The following is a 20,990-nucleotide window of genomic DNA, read 5'->3' on the forward strand; positions in this document are numbered from 1 at the left end:
CAATCCCCCTTTAGAGATGCTTGATAGAGGTGTAGATCAATGGGTAGAACTGTGTAATCATTTCAATTCCGATAAGTTCAAGGTATTTATTGTGTTACTCATTACTAGTTCACAACTTTTACTCCTATTTTTGTTATGTAATATGTGTGTGTATATATTCTGTACTTGCAGAAGGCATCATCTGCAAATATAGTGAATCAATCAAAGAAGAAGTATAATCATTGTACTAGTTCACGTCTTTTCTCATACACAGCGAAAGAGATGGCTGAGGTAGTTAACTTATATGTTATCAACATGTAATTAATTAATTATAATCGCTAAGAATTTGAATATAGTATTCGAAACATGAATTTTTTATTATTAGGATGGTTCGAAGTTTCCCGAAGTCGACACATTTGAGTTCGCTTATGCAAGAAAGAACAAGTGTTGGACTTATAATGTAGCTAAAGCTCAACATGTAAGAAAGGCTCAGCACTAAAACTTTATTTTCTTTATCATGTTTTATACCAAGTTAGACAAAAAAGAATATATTGCAAAGTTAGATCAATAGAGGCCAAAAAACTTAACATTATGTTAAATAGTATAACAATTTTTGTATGATTTTGTTGTGGCTATTTTGGAAGTGGACATTGGCATGGTCAAAATGTTTTAAAGAATCGATTATATCTCTTAGGTTGTACAATATCTCTTGTGTGCAGTTGTGTTATATCTCTTGCAAAAAATTTCATTTTATGAGTTGCTTTATATATATTGTGAATTGTGTTTTTAGGATGAGATGCTTGTCAAAGAATATGAATATCTTATACAGAAGGCAAAGGAGCACCAACTTCCCAAAGATATTCGTTTGCAGGAGATACCAGTAGATGATCCTGATGCCGAAATTGATATCATGATGTCTGTTCTAGGTACGAAGCCTGGACGTCAAATTCGTGGGTTGTGAGATGGTCGCCTTAGAAACATTCGTACATCTTCTAATGTACACAATTTGGAGAAAGAGTTAGGACCAGAACGCACTGCTCGAAAGACAGCTGATGCAACTCTAGTAAAGATGGAGCAAATGATGCAATATAAGATGAAGGTTGTTGAGATACAATTCAATTCTATATTGCAGTCTTGGTATCATTCTATGCATCAACTATGCGGTAAAGTTCCTGGTTTTGTTGTGCCCCCTTTTACACCATTGTCAATAGAGAATAATGTTGATGAGGAAGATCATTTGGTGATGATCAGTCGCATATCTAATTCATGAGGATGAATAGTTATTTTGTTAGGTGCATAATAATAGATATAAAGAATGTTTGCTATACTCATTACTCTTTTTGAGTTTAGATTTAATCATACTTGGTGAAGGAATTTTATTTGTGTTTAGATAAAATATTTTGTATTTAATGTTATATCGATTGACACTACAAGTCTTAGTTAATTTATTGTCATTTTGTATCTCTATATTATTTTGAAGGCGCTAAAAAATTACTGTAATATAAATAACAAATAAAATATAAAAATATAGTTTAATTTCTCCCTACGAATTGTTTAATAATAGCCTACGCATAAGCTTTTCCTACAAAAAATTGTTTATAGAGAAAAAAGGGTTTAGCCCGCAAAATAATATGTTATCTTGTCGTCACAGATTCTTAATTGTTGGGAAAAATGGATCTAGGGATGGCAAAAAAATCTGCTCAACCCAATATCCATGGGACCCGTCCCGAAAATACCCGACAAATTGGGTATATGGGATGGGTATGAGGTGAGGATCATTGCCTCGAAGCGGGTATGGGAAACATAGTCCTCAACTCGTTACCCACCCCGTTTAATATTAATTTCAAATATAAGTTTTTATCAAACAAGAATAATAGATTTATCATCATTTTTAAAGAAAATATAAGTTGTTTTTAACAAATTGGTGAAAAAGTAATCATATTTATTAACTAAGGACATAAAAAACTAAAAGCAAAAAATAAAATGAATAAAAAAATAAAAAAAAATAAATGGGACGATAAATGGGCAGGAGACTTGCCCCGCCCCGTACCGTCCCGCCGCCACCTTGCTCCTGACCCATCCCAAACTTAAACGGGTATGGGGCGGGAAACTATCTAGTGGAGTGGGATGGGTGTGGGGAAGTGTGCCCTGACCCATACCCGCCCCGTTGCCATCCCTAAATATATCTTAGCCTACAAATATTCTTTCCGCACAAAAAAATATTTAAACGGGAAAACACGATTTAGCCCACGACATAATTTGTCGGGAAAAGCGAAACCTTTACATGGGCGAACGTAACTTTAGTAAACGAATAATTTTGTCGGGAGACACTTTACGCGATGAATTTTGTTTGTCTCCAAAGGGTTCGTACAGAAAAAGCTTAGCCGACAAATTTAAAAAAATTGTCACCTTTTACCTATCCATCGATGTTTGCTCCACAAATGTGCCTACAAATTTATTTCGTTTGCAAATATTTCGCCCACAAATATGAACCTTTCCCCTACAAAAAAAAGTTGTAGGGAAAACATAAAATTCTTGTTGTGAGTGAGATTAGATTGTCTACAGGTAAAAGAAAATATCCAATAATGGTTTAAAAAATATGATCCCATTAGGCGTACAAAATGCAACTCATAGAATCCTTACAGAATGACGTGTCTTTTTCCTTCCAAATAAAAACTGAATGAAAGAAAAGAAACAAAATAAAACAAAAGAGGGAGGCAGCGCGATTTGGAGCCCTAACCCTAAAAATCGCCGCATGAAGGACGATTGTCGGATTCACGATTGATGAAACGTCAGTGTGAAATCGACCTCCGAAAGCCCATCTTTGCTTTTCCTTTTCATTGATTCGAAAGCTTGGAACCATCGTTTGCAGCAATGAAGAGTCTGAAACTGTAGCCGCACTCGTCTTCACTTTCGACAGCCGCATCTCATCCGATTTTCTCCACCTCCTACTGTCGCATCCCATCCAGTCTTCAATTACTTATATTGTGCATTGTCTTGAGTAGTGCCCAAAGAGGAATTGGTGGAGTTTGAATGTGTTCAGTAGTTTCCACATAGTAATTGATCTCACTGGCCTTCAGGTACGTTGAATTTGTGTTTTTGAAAATCATAAATAATACAATGTGTAAAGTTTTCGACAGTTAAAACATATTCAATTTTTGAGCAATTAGTTTAACATTTTATAGGTTATAATTGATTTGCAATTTATACAGATAATTGAAGTTATGAAGAGTTAATTAGATTCTTTCTTCTTTCTTTCTGCTTATTCACATGTGCCCTAATTCTAAGTGAATGCAATGAAGCAAAAAAAGTTGCCCTTTTAATCCTCCCAAAAAGTGTGCCGATCAACTAGCTAGAATTCTTCACAGGGGCTTCACTGCACATGGGAATCCTATTAGGAAATTGAAGATACATAGTGTTAGCTTTCAAGAAAAAATATTCCTTGTTAAAGCATTTGACACCAGAAATTTGTATCAAATTGAAATAGGTAGTCGAAGATCTGGCTCTGTTGGTTGTTTTTGTCATATTTGTTACAAGGTTTTTGCTAATTATGGTTTTGTCGATTGGTTTACAGGAACATATTGTTAAGACTAGCCACGGTTATGTCTCTGTTACTATCTTTGGAGACTTGGACAAGCCTGCTTTAATCACATATCCTGATCTGTTAAGATTCAACTATTGTTCCAATCTAATTTTTGTTTCAGGATGATAGGAAGGAATGTTGGGGTTTGTCATGGCTATAGAAGCATTGACCACTTCTTCACAGACTACTCGATAAAATGAAGATGCCCATGGGAGATAGAAAAAAAGGACGATTATTCAAAACATGAAGTGTTAAGTGTGGGTACTTTGATTGGGTCCTAGATGAAGAATCAAGCGGTGAATCGAACAAGCGAAGATGTGAATGTTGTAACCATCGAGGAAGTGAAAGATTTGCCAAGCATGTTCGATAGCCTAGCTAGAATAGTCGAAAAATGGGAAATCGAAATTTCATTGACATTTCAAAAGGGAAACAAAAGTGCCGAAGTTAATGGAAAAGGAAAGGGCCGTGCTCTATAAGGCGGCAACCTTGGATTGCATGTATAGAAGGCTAATATTATTGAACTATGTATTTGGCTTGATTTCGATCTGTAGCTACTGATGTGTGATGATTTTATTGAACTATGTATTTGGTCAATTTAAGGACTTTATTGAACTATGTTGGACAGTTCTTGGAGCCTTCTTTAATCGAGAAACGACATAGGATAGTTTTTAATTGGAAGAAGTTTATTGTCCAAGTGCCCAGTGACACCTTCAAGTGGCCAGTGTACTTAACACTACATTGGTCACCCATTACCATTACATACATGTAGTCTGATCACTTAAACAATAAAAATTTGACAGTCAATTTCAACAAAATGCCTGTACATTAATCGAAAAAAAATCCCAGAATAAAGAAATAAAATTCATTCATAGAACCTGTTTTTGGCCATACATCCTGTAAAGTTCATTAATAGAACATGTTCATTGTATATAATTTTAGCACAATAAAGATGAAATGAGGTACCATAAATCCCGTAATCTATCTATCATTTACCACACATGCATATATTAATACAGATGAAATGAAATACCATAAATCCCATAATCGAGGCATACAAATGAAATGGAACACAACATGAAGGGCAACCTCCAACTTCACTTGTAATATGAGTTTCTAGCATTGCCATGAGTCGACGTTATTGCATGAATATTTGGGACAGCATTGAACAGATTTACAACGTACAAATAATCTGCACCCGGTACCAATGAATGACGGTAATAATACAACATGAGGCGGTAAGAAATCTAGTAAAATTATCCTCTAATACTCCAAATTAACTAAAAGTGTACCTGAAGAAAATTGTGTGGCATTTGGCTCGTTCAAAAGTACGGACCTGTATGTGGAAAATTTGGGTTGGAAAACGCATGACGGAAGGGAAAACAAATTGCCTCCAATTATAATGATTTAAACACTTGTTCACCTTGTGAATTGAGTATAACATTAGTGGATGATGGTGCGAACAAATTAGACGACGCTGATTGTTGCGTACACACTTGACTTTCGGTGTCACCCTATGTCAAGTACCAACATAATTATAACTACACAAATGAAAGCATGGAAAATAATTATGTTTACTTACCAATAGAAGCTGTGAATATGAGAATGGTGTGGGCTGCAAGGGCTAAAGATCCTGAGATGTCTGGACGTCAGGTGTAGACTTTTCCATATTAGTACGCTTGTCTCCCGCTCTCATTCCTCAACCAAATTTCGAAGTCGCATGTATATATATGGATTGGACTGAGATTTGTCTTGGTGTTTGAATAGAGGAAATTACCTTTGCTTTCTTCGAGGTTGACTCCAACGCACTTTTTTCTGTAGTTTCCGAAGAGCTTCCCTCCTGTTGGACAATTTAAGATCCAATATGCCAACACATGCGGTATTTTGCGAACTAGTACATTGTGTTGCGAAATTAAGATATTACTAGGAAAGGAAATTACTACCACAACTCGACCTTGTAGTCCTCAATTCCATAGCTTGGGATTTTATCCAATCCATTATCGCCCGTGCTCGCCCTTCATCATTTGCAGCAAGGTCCGCCACCTCCGAAAAAGCCTTACACATATCATCATATCTCAACTGTTCAGGTGTACTTACCAACCTGGTGTAGTTCATTGCGACCCAAGTGTGCGTTCTATTGACGTCCCTCCTCCATCGTCGCAATATGTACCTCTCTGGCATAACTGTGAAGTCATTACGATCGAGAACTGTGATCGCATGCTGGCAAATAATTTCTCGAAATTCGAACAAGTGGCAACTATACATCACTTGACATGTGTCCAACCGACATGAGACTGAAAAAGTTTTCTTCTTCCTACCCTCGCTACTACAAACTTCCAAACCTCATATTTCATCCGTCCGGCCCCTTTGCTTCTGAAGCGACTTCACAATACATCTTTTCTAATGAAATTATCCTGAGCTTCCTTAAATTTTGCAATAGTGTACAGTGCCTGAAATTGTTTTTCCATCTCAAAGCTTGTTGCATACAGTACCATTTGCGAGAACGATTTGAAATCGGCTTGGAACTCCTTCTCAACCTTATTTCTTAGTGCTCTTTCATACTGCTCAACAAATTGCTTCAACAAGGTTTTCAAGTGGACATATCCATCAAAGAACGCATTCATACTCTCACTTCGGTGTGTTGTTGACATCCCTGTCCAGAAAGCCATTTTCAAAAAATAAGGTACCCAAGAACCTCATTTTTCGAACAGACCCGATAACCAATCATTATCATGCAAGTTAAACTCATCCATCATTGCTCTCCAACCATTTTCGAATTCATCAATGGCTTGTGAATCATATACCATTCTATGTATAGTTGAGAATATTGAACCTTTATCTACATGGTAGCCAAACTTCTCGAGCAATTTCTTCATGATGTGCCATAGACATCATCTATGTTATGTATTTGGAAAGACAATCTCAACTGCATTTTGCATGGCTCTATCGTAATCGGTAAAAATTCCACGGGGAGGTTGTCCCTGCATGCACTGAAGTCATGTCCTAAATAGCTACACAAATGTACTTGTATTCTCATTTGATAACAACCCACAGCCAAGCAGCATTAATTGTCCATGATGATTTACACCCACAAAAGGTACGAACGGCATGTCATATTTATTCGTCAGATAAGTGGTATCAAATGTGATAACATCGCCCAACTCTTTATACGCCTGCCTACATCTATTATTTGCCCAAAATACATTCTTAAGTCAAAATTCATCGTAGCAAAGGAAAATCCTGAACACCTCTCTCGCATCTGGGAAAAGTGAGCTTGCAATGTTGTTGCATCTCCTTCTCCTAGTTGTAACCATCTCATTTGTTCAATATAGTTTCGACAGTCTTTTTCAATGCAAGTCATGTTTTCATACTCGCCTACTTCCACAACTGCAGAGTTGAAACTTTTGTACAGTGAAATTTCAGCTATGTCATTCAATTCAGTCTTCCGTTTTTCTTTTGCATTCAATTATCGGTTGCACCGATACAACCTAGACTTGGAAAGACTTGTCTTATGGTTTTGCTCTAGGTGGACGGTGTTAATTCTCCATATTGTCGACAGATATAGATATCCTCATTTTACAAACTATCTAACTTGTTGGATGCGGTTTCAAAGCAATGCTTGTATTACTGCTTCTTCGCCCTTCGCGACTACATGTAAACGTTACAAATCTAATGACTCCGTCATCCCCTTTTTTTGAATTTTGTCTCCGAACTGGGAAACTTACTACATAAGCATGTCGTTTGTAAAAATCAAACACCTCTTTGTCATCTATAAACGTCATACCCACTTCAAGCACAGTCTCTCCATCACCTACTAACGTTTCGTTGTCCACAATGTTGATATTGTCTGAAACTACCTCATTATCGGACTGTACAATTGATTTTCATTCATGGCTTCCATAACTTTCACGTCCTGCGACCAAGTCAATGGTAACGTTCAACAGAATGAAAACCAATAACAGCATAATAAGTAGATGGAAATGACCACATTGCAGCAAACAAGGAAGCTGAGCGATTTTTATTATAACCAATTTTCCAACATAAATGAGTAGTCAAATTTCCAAATTTAGCACCATGTTTCACAATTTAGCACTACTTTTTCAAACATTTCCTACAGCCCTGCTTTGCATATTTTATGGAGTTATGCTGATCATTATGTAAAAGAGATCAAACTCAGTGGGTATTTTGTTGTATCAAGAACTATTTCTTTTTCCCACTACTGTCCCTTTTCTTATTCTGTTGATTTCCACTTAGAAATAAGGTCTCTTTTCATTTTATGATAATTTACATTTATGTTCTATTCATCACTAAAGAGTCCATTCTGGTATTGTCCTGAGTGCTTCTATCAATGCAGAAACATAATCTCCCATTTCCTTAAAGTTCAGCACAGTATATAGACACCATAAAACTCGTAAAATATTTTGGCTCTACATGTTATGCTATGGACTTACTAATATTATGGAAATCAACGAAACTGCTCGACAACAGCTAAAATGTCTCTAGAAAACTCACTCAAAATCACAACCGAATGAATAGACAAACCCATCTTTGCAGCATCTTTGAGTTTTTTTTTTCCATTTTATTGCACATGAACTAGATCTCTGCTCCAACAAGCTAATTTTAATAAGTTTAACCTCTTTTACATAGTACATTACAACACAACTAAGCACATTTTTCGTCTAGCTTATGTGTAACAGCTGGAGAAGACGATCTTAAAAAATGGTCAGCTCAGATTTCTTACACCAAGTAGATATCCATAAGCTCATATGTTGTAACTACTGCATATGAGCTACAAAAAATGTGTCGAAGAAGACGGACATGAATGTCATTGGAAAGAGGAAAAATTACTTACTCCTTTACAGCAAATGACTAATTGACGCACACCTCAACTACCGAAGATGACAGTCTTCAAAAACGTGTAGTACATTATAAACAGCAGATGATCTTCATCTTTGTGTAGTACATTATCTACCGAAGAAGACGATCTTCATAATGTGATGGAGAAATAGATTGGGTACAGAAATTTTAGCTGGGACGTGATTCGCTTTCAGTGCATCTAGGGCTAAGTTTTGGGAGAAATGTTCTCCTTTCCCTCATTTTCACTCACTCCTTCCGGCTTTTTTGCTTTCTTTCTTTTTTTAAAAGGCCACGTCACCCAATTTTTTCCAATTTTGTAAGTCCTCTATGATCCCTTGTTTGTACATCTAGCTTTTTCCTAAAAAATAACTACTATATCTAGTATTTTCACTTTCTTATAACCGTTTTACATGGCCAATGTTGGCCTTAAACGGCATAGATTGCCTAGGGTCCCAAACATATGAAGACACCATAAAAATAAGGCTCACATATTTTTATAATGTAATATTGACTGAAATTATTAATAGTCAGAGTAAATTTTTGAGGTCCATAAAATAAGGTCCAAAATCTTCTTTTCGACTGAAACGTGATGACTATGACACTTCTCAAAAAATCATGTCTTCTTCTTTCTTCTTCCTTCCTTCAAAATTCATTCCTACCTTTTATCTTCAAATTTAAGAACTCAATCACCATCTTTGTTTTATTTTGAAATCTTGAATCATAAATCACAATAGAAAATTTAGATAAAGTGAAAAAAATGAATTTTCTTTATTCTCCAAAATCATTGTATTTTACTATATGAAAAAGTAGGAAATTATCTCTCGCCTAAATCACCTAGTTGAAGCCGACAGCCAGGACACTGGAGATAAAGTAGCCAGCCAATTTTCTGTTGGTGTAAGGAGTAATTACAGGAAATCTTAGTTAGGAAATGTTCCTTGTATAGTAAACCCCTATTTTGCCCATTATATTTGCCAGAAAATTCTGCCATTACCTTGTATACATGAACGGGCTGTCCCTATTCATTTGTAAGCTCTACATTGGAATGAATATACAAGAAAAGAAGATTTGCAAGGCCTGACATGGTTTCAGAGCGAGATGATCTCGGTATACCGGCCTTTCTCTCACTTTAGCCCAGTTTCTTCTTCATCCTTATGGTAGCCATCGGAGACATGACCCCCTCTGATGACCAACAACTAAATACAGACATCTCTTCATAGAATTTACCTACAAACTGACTGAAGCTTTGAACAAAGCCTAGAACCCGACTACAACAGAATCTTCTACTACTCAAATTGGCATAAAAATAGATGGCTCCAACTATGCACTTTGGTCTCAAGTTGTTGAGATGTATATCTTTGGCAAAGACGAGTTGGGATGTATCAATGGTGATACTCCGCAACCATCCCCAACTATCCGTCCTTTCGCAAGTGGCGCACTGAGAACGCCATAGTCAAAGGATGGCTCATCAATTCCATTGATCCATCACTGATAGGGAATTTTATCAGATTTCCAACTGCAAAAATGGTTTGGGATTCCATTGCCTTTATATACTTTGATGGGAGTGACACGTCCCAAGTTTACAACCTTCGATGACGTGTGAGTCAACTACACCAAGCTGGAAGCTCTCTTGAAAAATACTATCTGGACCTTCAAGGATTGTGGCATGAAATCGATTTTCGTCGCCCCAATCCTATGAAATGCCCAGATGACATTAAAAAATACAATACCTTGTTCCAGGAAGAAAGGGTGTACATTTTTTTGGATGGGCTCGATGATATACTCGACCAGATAAGGAGAGATGTACTTCAACTACAACCCTTCCCAACTGTGGAGCAAGCATTTGCACTAGTTCGTCGAGAGACCATCCGAAGGCCGTGATGAATGGAAGTAAATTTGACGAAACTCCTAGACAGGTTCTGGCTTCTAGGAGTATTAAATTTACCCCCTCTGGTCAATCCAAAATGGGCGGAAGCTACAAAAAACCTTCGAAGACTCGGCCCCTCTCCGATGGAGAGAAATGCTCACATTGTGGAAACAGGAACCCAATCGTGACAATTGCTTTCAACTTCACGGATACCTGGACTGGTGGCATGAACTCCAAGCAAAAAAGGGGCAGGAAGGTGTTGGTTTAGAAAAAAAAAATATGAAGCTGGAAGAGTGGGTACAGCATCAATTGCTACTACAAATCTTCATCTTTTCCTCATTCCACCCGAGGAGTCCACCAAAGCCGACACTTCCTATGCAAACTCAGGTAGTGCTTTTGCATCTTTCAATGCCCCTAGATATATTCACAGAGATTCTTGGCTCCTTGATCCGATGCCACGGATCACATGACGTTTGATGAAGTAGATTTTATGACGACACGATCACCAAAAAGAACTATGATTGCTAATGAAAATGGCGTAATCTCCCCAGTAACAGGGGCTGGTTCTGTAACTCTGTCCCCTTCTCTAAAATTATCTAATACATTGATTGTCCCGTCACTCTCTCATAAGCTATTATCTGTTAGCCAACTTACAACTGAAAAAAATTGTGTTGTGCTAATTTATCCCGATTTTTGTCTTATTCAGGATATTCTCACCAAGGAGATAATTGGGCGTTGTTCTAGGAGGGGGGGTTATACTACATGGATGATTTAGTGTAGGCCAAGCACATCACATGCACCGTTCGCTTGGACCCAAGGAACAACAGATTTGGCTGTGGCACCGCCGGTCGGGTCATCCATCCTTTAGTTACTTGAAACATTTATTTCCTAATTTATTTTCTCAATTGTCGATTTCTGACTTTAAATGTGAGACCTATATTTTGGCCAAGAGCCACCGAACTCGCTACCCTTTGAGCATGAATAAATGTAATACTTCATTTACTTTAATTCATTCTGATGTGTGGGGTTCATCGCCTATCTCTGTTGGATTTAGTATACGGTGGTTTGTAATATTTGTTGATGACTGTACACATATGACATGGTTATATCTGTTGAAACACAAAAATGAGGCACTCAATGCTTTCCAAGCATTTCATAGTATGGTTCGTACTCGGTTCTCGTCAAAAATTCAAATTCTTCGCTCGGATAATGGTGACGAATACATCAATCATCACTTCCAAGATTATTTTCGAAAACATAGTCTCCTTCATGAAACTTCTTCCCCCCAAACACCCCAGCAAAACGGGGTTGCTGAGCGCAAAAATTGACATATTCTTGAGACCGCTCGGACACTTCTACTTGGTGCTCATGTACCCCAGCGCCATTGGTCAGACGCTGTCTCCACAGCTATGTACTTACTGAATAGAATGCCATCAAAAGTCTTAAACTTTAAGACTCCTCTTCATGCTCTCTCTGCTAGAATCCCTCTACTAGTGGCATTAATGCTCCCTCCTAACATTTTTGGATGCGTAGCATTTGTCCAACTGCATAAGAATCAATGCACTAAGCTGGACCCATGTGCAATCTGTTGTCTTTTCTAAGGATACGGTGTCTATCAGAAAGGGTACCGCTGCTATGACCCCTCTACTAAGCGAACTTACATCACCATGGATGTTACATTGCAATTATACTTCATAATTTTTTTTAAAATGCAAATGAATCCAAATAAATTGTTAAAAGTGTAATTAGCACAAAACGTCCATACATTTCAATATTATTGTGAAAAAATCCATAACTTTCATTCTTTTGGCATTTTCATCATTATTTTCACATTTCAATGTGAAAATCATCATTTTCATCCATTTTTCAATTAAAAGCTGTAAAATGACAAATATACACATGAAAACTATTCAGTATAATTTTTTCCTAGTTTCTTATGCTTGAAATCTATAATTCCAGAAGCTGCAATCTCAGTCAAGAGTTCTCTATCTCTTTTATTGCCATGAATCTACTTATTTGTCTAATTTTCTAGGGTTTTGGTTTATATTTTGTTAGGCAAATTGTTGTCAAACGATCTCATTAGATGTGATGTTAACTCGATTTTTTTTAGTCGACATAGACCAGACTGACTGTTATTTCGACGCCTCATGGAACGATCCAACCCCAATTTGTGTGGGCCATTTCAAGCAACCTAATTTATTAGCGTTGCTCATGGCCCGTCCCACTTACATGGACGGCTAAATGATGGTACCCATTTTAGTGGCTCATTATTCTTGTGTTGGGTCTTTGGGCCACTATTTTACCTTAAGTTTACTTACCTTATTGCCCATTCTACTTGGTCAAATGGGTCACCTCTCCTTTGCTTCGGTGGTGCAAAAACTTACGGCTGCCTCTCCTTCACTCTTCTGTCCACTCTCGATTTACCCATTCCTATTGCCTTTGTGGTTTATTTCTTGCGTGATATTGACTTCCTGTGTGGTCTCCTTGGTGGGTAATTCATAGTAACTGTAAGTGGAGGAACCATTTGGGAATTTTGGGCTGTTGTTCTTGGTGGCGTCGATTGATTGGTGAAACTGAGCCCGGTAAAATCTTGGTAGCCTTTGTCTTCTGCACAACATGATTGTTAATATTCCAACAATAGTGCTGAAATTGACTCTGCATTGGGGTGGGTGTCCTTAGAGTTGGCGTTTACTTTCTAGTGGTGGCTTAATTTGACACTTTTTGCGTGAAGTTAAAATGTTTATTTTCTATTCTGTTATGATATTTATCCATATTCGTGAATAATATATTGTCGCTTTTTCATTAAAAGATCATACGTTATGTAATTTGAATTTTTTAATGGAATATTTTTGCTTAATCTTATAAAGAGCTTATCAAGTTCTTTAACTGCCTATTCTTTAGCTGTTAATTTTACATTTTTGGGGGTGGATGTGAAATAAGGTTCTATATTAAAAAACGGCATGATGTTCACTTTTTTGTTATAAGGTCATATACTATCTAGCTTAGCCTTTTTTCCCCCTTTTCTTCTAGAACATTCATTTGCTTCTCTCAATCGTCGAGCCTGATCGATCAACTCTTTTTCTTGATACATGAGAGTACTCTCACTAATTTTCATTCTTCATATGTTCTGTCACTTGAAAAAAGACATCCGATACATTCGACTTTCTCAAATTTCCATCCTAGGCCCTTGACTATATTATGTTCATTAATTAAATAGTCACATACCATGTCATTACTTTAATAAAAACTTATGTACCATATTTTTCAACTATTTAAATGTTTGAGCTCATTTTTCAAGCTTTTAACAAATAAGCGTTATGAGCCTAAATTCCCCTATTATCAACTAATTTATTATTTTCATATAAATAATTTCAACAACTCATTATCATACATCTAATTTGATAACGATAAGTTAATGAGTAAAATGTTATTTTGGATGATAATTAATTAATATTAGTTAAGCATACTATATAAACAAAACGTAATGGAAATGTCTTTTGTTGATGACTTCTTTTGAAGCCAGCAATGTGGAAAGAACATTCAAAATTACTTTTGATATCAATTTTCCATCAATGGATCATTGGGGTCCTTTGGCTCACACAGTGTTCCATTAGTAAAACCAATTTCGTTTTTGATCCTCAAGGCTCTCTTCATCGAACGAGCCCAAGAATGATAATTGCTAGATCCAAAACATGAGTAACCAGCATAACAGTGCTTCCATCATTGCTCCCAATATAGTATGGACTACTGGGATGATTTGGATCATGGGGAAGAGCTGCTGGGTTGCTTCCACCAGTTTGTAATTGATTTTGACCTTGGTTTAGATTGGTGTTTGGAGAAGGATTTATATTTCCATAATTGGATTCCCCAATTTCTAGCTCTGATACCATATTGGATTTGAGAGAAAAAATGAATTTGAGATTGTATTGTATTTAAGAAAAATGAATCTGAGAATGGAATGAATGTTTATTCCATTAATCTGTGCTCTCAATATACAATGGGGCAATGTATATATACAGCAAAAAAAAAAAAAGAATAGAATCTACACCTAACTAATTTACACAGAGTACACAGCAATGAAAACATAACAAATCCAAGTTGTACAATAACAAATCCCTTCTAGACTATTCTCCTGTTATTACTGCTATGAGGTCCACGTGGCCTGTATCCTCTCAAGACTTTAGCCAGGTCATCTTCGAGCTGTTCCAACTGGATCATCCTCTAACTTTACATTCTATTTTGGAATAACCAATAAAACTTGTTTGCATGGAAAGCAATCACTCATCCACGTAGTTTTACACTCCACGTCTTATGTAGAAACTATATATGTAATTTTATAGATAGATTTAATTTTGTATCGTGACAGCTAATTAGTTTTTAAATAAACTATCCTGTCAAATAACCTATTCTTTAATTGATTTTATCCATTTCCATTTTATTTTGTATGGATATTACATTTATTAAATTTAAATAGTATCCAAAATCACATTTTATGCATAAACTTATCATTATCAAATAACATGTATGGTAATGAGTTGCTGAATGAAAATTTCTACGATCATGATAAATTAGTTGATAATATAGCACATGACAAAGTGTTATTGTTGTCCCTCTGCTTGGGTTATCCAAACATAGTTAAGTGCAAATACTTCGATTATTCAGCGGGTAAATAGATGTGTAAATAGATTATTGGGCAGACCATGGTAGGTTGTTGCAGATGACATACATAAGAATAAAAGAACACCTACATGTTTAAATGGAAGGATAAAAAGATTACAATGTCGTCAACAAAGAGTGCACAAAAAGCTTCTAAAGTGAAAGGAAAGCTTTTCTGATTATTACAAATTCAGCCAATGAGTTTCCATGTGATGAAAAAGAATTTGGAAGAACAACTAAGAGAGAGTGTAGCAGTTGAACAACCTGTAGAGATGATTGAACAGGTGAAGAAGAATTTGAAAGCCTCCAATGTAAAGTATAAAGTTGTTGTTGATACACATAGGCATCATAACACGTTTCAAATGGGTGATATGATTATGGTGTTCTTGAGGACAAAGCATGGAGAAAGTTGAAAGAAACTAGATAGGAAGAAGAATTGACCTTCTCAGATTCTGCAAAAAAATAATGACAATGCAATGGTACTTGTTTTTCTTGAGCATGTGAAGATTTCCAAGACGTAAACATTGCAGATTTTATGAGTATGTTTTAGATAATGATAAGTCTTTTGTATCCTGATGAGCACTCAGGGTAGAGTTGTTTTGGAGTGGAATGGGATGATATGGAAAAAGAGAAAGTCATAAATCAGTCAAAATGGTGGAAGCGAATGATCTGAAAGCATTTTTCGATTCTCTAAATTGTTCTCGGGCGATACTTTTAAGGTCAAAATTTCATCATTATGGGTATCTATTTTGGCCTTTTTTTAAGAAAATTTAAGGGTAATTTAGTCATTTTAATGGTGTTTTTTCCCTTTCTATTCAGATTTCAACAATGCTATAGGTACATAAAAATTTTAATAGAAATCATATAGATAGATACTTGGCAGATTATTATAGAAAGATGACAAAAACACAAACAAAAAGCGGCCATACAAGTGCTGCCAATGTAACACCGGTACAAATTCCATCTACTTTTTCTTGTACTTGCAGCTTCCACCAGTTTGTAATTGATTTTGACCTTGGTTTAGATTGGTGTTTGGAGAAGGATTTATATTTCCATAATTGGATTCCCCAATTTCTAGCTCTGATACCATATTGGATTTGAGAGAAAAAATGAATTTGAGATTGTATTGTATTTAAGAAAAATGAATCTGAGAATGGAATGAATGTTTATTCCATTAATCTGTGCTCTCAATATACAATGGGGCAGTGTATATATACAGCAAAAAAAAAAAAAAAGAATCTACGCCTAACTAATTTACACAGAGTACACAGCAATGAAAACATAACAAATCCAAGTTGTACAATAACAAATCCCTTCTAGACTATTCTCCTGTTATTACTGCTATGAGGTCCACGTGGCCTGTATCCTCTCAAGACTTTAGCCAGGTCATCTTCGAGCTGTTCCAACTGGATCATCCTCTAACTTTACATTCTATTTTGGAATAACCAATAAAACTTGTTTGCATGGAAAGCAATCACTCATCCACGTAGTTTTACACTCCACGTCTTATGTAGAAACTATATATGTAATTTTATAGATAGATTTAATTTTGTATCGTGACAGCTAATTAGTTTTTAAATAAACTATCCTGTCAAATAACCTATTCTTTAATTGATTTTATCCATTTCCATTTTATTTTGTATGGATATTACATTTATTAAATTTAAATAGTATCCAAAATCACATTTTATGCATAAACTTATCATTATCAAATAATATGTATGGTAATGAGTTGCTGAATGAAAATTTCTACGATCATGATAAATTAGTTGATAATATAGCACATGACAAAGTGTTATTGTTGTCCCTCTGCTTGGGTTATCCAAACATAGTTAAGTGCAAATACTTCGATTATTCAGCGGGTAAATAGATGTGTAAATAGATTATTGGGCAGACCATGGTAGGTTGTTGCAGATGACATACATAAGAATAAAAGAACACCTACATGTTTAAATGGAAGGATAAAAAGATTACAATGTCGTCAACAAAGAGTGCACAAAAAGCTTCTAAAGTGAAAGGAAAGCTTTTCTGATTATTACAAATTCAGCCAATGAGTTTCCATGTGATGAAAAAGAATTTGGAAGAACAACTAAGAGAGAGTGTAGCAGTTGAACAACCTGTAGAGATGATTGAACAGGTGAAGAAGAATTTGAAAGCCTCCAATGTAAAGTATAAAGTTGTTGTTGATACACATAGGCATCATAACACGTTTCAAATGGGTGATATGATTATGGTGTTCTTGAGGACAAAGCATGGAGAAAGTTGAAAGAAACTAGATAGGAAGAAGAATTGACCTTCTCAGATTCTGCAAAAAAATAATGACAATGCAATGGTACTTGTTTTTCTTGAGCATGTGAAGATTTCCAAGACGTAAACATTGCAGATTTTATGAGTATGTTTTAGATAATGATAAGTCTTTTGTATCCTGATGACAACTCAGGGTAGAGTTGTTTTGGAGTGGAATGGGATGATATGGAAAAAGAGAAAGTCATAAATCAGTCAAAATGGTGGAAGCGAATGATCTGAAAGCATTTTTCGATTCTCTAAATTGTTCTCGGGCGATACTTTTAAGGTCAAAATTTCATCATTATGGGTATCTATTTTGGCCTTTTTTTAAGAAAATTTAAGGGTAATTTAGTCATTTTAATGGTGTTTTTTCCCTTTCTATTCAGATTTCAACAATGCTATAGGTACATAAAAATTTTAATAGAAATCATATAGATAGATACTTGGCAGATTATTATAGAAAGATGACAAAAACACAAACAAAAAGCGGCCATACAAGTGCTGCCAATGTAACACCGGTACAAATTCCATCTACTTTTTCTTGTACTTGCAGGACAATTCATTCAGATTTATTTTGATGTTTCTTAATTTTTTTTTGATTTTGTCTATAGAATTAGAATTTCACTTTGAATAAGATTCATTGTAATTATTTAAAAATATGTTAAGGGCGTGACTTTTTACTGATTAATAATAATTCAATTTATTCCGTTGATTAGTGGGTTGTAATAACCGTCACCTTCTTTCGAGCGAAAATCAGCAATACCCGTTTGTGTGAGGAACAAAATTATTTTATTATTATTTAAGTTTCCAGCATGCATCATAAATCTTCTATTTCAAAATTAAATTATTTTCCTTTATCTAAGTGTATTAAATGGATGGGTTGGGTCTACAAAGAGATTCAATGGATCAGTAATAAGAGGTTATCATTTTAATAATAAAAAAGTAAAACATGTAATAGCAGTAAATTTGGCTTGCAAATTTTTAAGCCTAGTGGTTATAGGACTGCTCCTTTTAGGTTCAAATTATATTGGCAAACTTTCGTGTCCAAAATATTATTTTATCGAGTTGTAATTATGGTTAAGTTTTCAACCTGGGAAGGAATCAAAGTCATCTCAAGAATATGAAGATGAGGCAAAAAAGGTCCCGTGGCTGTCGATAAACCACTCACGTGGTTTTAGCAAAGATCGATCGTTCGCCAACCACTGGAGGGAACTCGAGCAATCGTGATATCAAGCCAAATAGTTCACGATTTTCACCAATCCCAAACAACTCATAACTATTATGAATATCCAAGCCAAAATTCGTTCTTGGGGCATGTTGAGCCTTTATTCATTCAATAAAACACTTCGTTAAAGATCTACTAAACAATCTATAATTCCCTTGCATCAACCAAAAGATCAAAACACCAAATAATGCCCTCCGAAATATCTTTCAGAGAGATTATAGGAGTTTCGATTCATAAAGAATGAGTTCATTCTCGTGATCCACGAGGAGAAAAGAAGTCTAGAAGTTTAGGAGTTGTGGCAGGAGTGCACAATCAAAAATTTCTTCGATGGTTATAGGTTGGAGATCAGAGTCTACTAAGGTTTAGCTGTAATTGGATCAATCCTGTAAGTTTAAATTTTTTCTAGTGGATTATTTACTCAAAGATTTTTTTCTCGAAGAAGTCAAACGGGTGAAATATAGTCGAAGTATTCCCCACACATCAATTTCCAATTGAAAAAATAATGCTCTAGATTTTTGGCCTCGGATTGGAATGTTTGGAAAAATGATATTTCAAGAATAATTGTAGTTATTTGAGTTAGACTTTCAATACACTTTGAACTATCTCAATCGAATATCGAAAAAGAAATATCAACGACTGCTTAGAGATAAAACGTCGCACTCCTAAGGGTTTGTAGCATGCACGAGCTTGGCCCCTCACCATGGTCGCCTAAAGCCAAATTCACAAAACCAGGCACGTACCTCACACTAAACGAAGCACAGGCCTTGAAGGAATTTGGGGAGAAAATTTTATTTTCTTCCTTAATTCGGCAAGTTTTTGGATGATATATTTAGCATCTTTTATAACCTAAGGGAGGTCTAGAACGTGAAGAACCTTTCGTTTATCATTGAAGAGAGTCTAGCAATGGCGAAAAAGAGTTTTACAACAAGAATTTAAAATTCAAGGCTCAAATTGGAGTCATTTGTTGAAGAAATAGAGTTTTCAAGATCTTCTTCTGGCTATTTCGCACGAGTGATGTCTTTCCAATTATAGTTTGTATAATTTGAATACAATAATGCTAGGCTAAACTTCGCTTGTATTAGATGAATGATGAAGCCTATTAATTGAAACCAAATAATTACTATTTTCAATTCAAATATTAAATATGAAAATTCTTATGTCAAATTCAAATTTTAAGCTTACCAAGTTTACGTTCTAATTAATCAATTCGACCTTACGTGCGGAATTAATCTAACTAAATCAACAAGTCACTTTAATTAGCTGTCTAGTTGATTAAACATACATTCCAATTTCCCTAAGTTTGAATGCCGCAATAATAATATGGAAAGCAATTAAATCAACACACAATATGATGATGGAGAAACCTCAACATGGGTAAAACTGCGGGACCAAGTCAGTAAGTTCTACTATACCAATTCAGCCAGTACAAGTTCTGCCAAATTTCATACCCAGTCAGGCCCACTGTTCCAATCTCACGATCTACTGTCGTAGATGCTACTAGTCTCCCGCTAGTTTCCCTATCTACCTCCTGCAGCTCAATCTACTGTCTCATACAGCCTCTTGCTCTTTAACTGATTGTATCACCAAGTAGAATTCCAAGAACCTCCTGCGCTTCTCGTCCACATCTCTCAATCCCCTAGTGAAAGAGTCCCTTCCTCAACAGATGAAGAAGTGCCGGTGTTTTGTCTTCACAAACTTGATGTTTTTCCCCACACGGTTGGTTGTCGGATCACAAGAATTATATAGATGAATTCTCCAATTGAATTGCACTCTTGGATCTCTTAAATGTGATATGAATATTTTTCACAATGATAGAACAATATGACAACCCCCTTATCTCACATCCCAGATTTTGGTATTTATACTTAAGATCAATATGTGTCTTGGGTCATGAAAAAATCTCGAAAAATGTGAAACACGATTTTCCAGATGACACTGTCACTCGAGCTACGTCGAGCGAAAAGCGAGCGACGCGATTTCACTCAAGCGATGTACCGACGACAAGTGAGTGACAAACATTTTGCTTTTGTCCGCTCGAGCGAGGTCAGGCGGGAGGCGAGCGAAAATGCACCGATTCTTCAACTTCATTCCAAACTCAAACCCTAACCCTAACCTACCTCAACTAACTATACAAAATTACACCCTAGGTCCCTGACTTTTACACCATAGTTCAATTCAATCCCTGACTTTCATAAAATTACAATTACGCCTATTTTATCCATAGAATCACTAATAACATTTTTAGACCTAATAAACTCCCCCTTTGGCATTTTGTGACAAAACCATACAAATGAAGTCAGAACTCTATAAAAAGTAAGTCAGGACAAATAACTTATACTACACTACCTGGCAAACACATTAGTTGAGTCTTGCATTCCTTTCTGTACCTGTTTTCTGAAATCCACAAACTTATATATTAGTGTAAAAGCACGTGATACAGGAAATATAAAAATTAAAACACTTAATCACAATTCAACATGCTAGTTTGAGACGTAACATTGATGCCAATCAAAACACCGACCGAAACACCAATACCACTAAAT

At 35.8% G+C, this 20,990-nt stretch overlaps 1 protein-coding gene across 1 annotated transcript; it reads left to right on the plus strand.

Moving 5' to 3' along the window:
• Positions 1–1,014, plus strand: LOC111402602. The gene is made up of 4 exons (XM_023030981.1): positions 1–82; positions 172–270; positions 365–457; positions 770–1,014. The coding sequence occupies exons 1-4, from the start codon at positions 17–19 to the stop codon at positions 938–940; spliced, it is 429 nt and encodes a 142-aa protein (XP_022886749.1). The 5' UTR covers positions 1–16; the 3' UTR covers positions 941–1,014.
• Positions 1,015–20,990: the final 19,976 nt, after the last annotated feature.

This window comes from Olea europaea, chromosome 10 (genome assembly GCF_002742605.1).
Source record: "Olea europaea var. sylvestris chromosome 10, O_europaea_v1, whole genome shotgun sequence".
NCBI classification, from domain to species: domain Eukaryota; kingdom Viridiplantae; phylum Streptophyta; class Magnoliopsida; order Lamiales; family Oleaceae; genus Olea; species Olea europaea.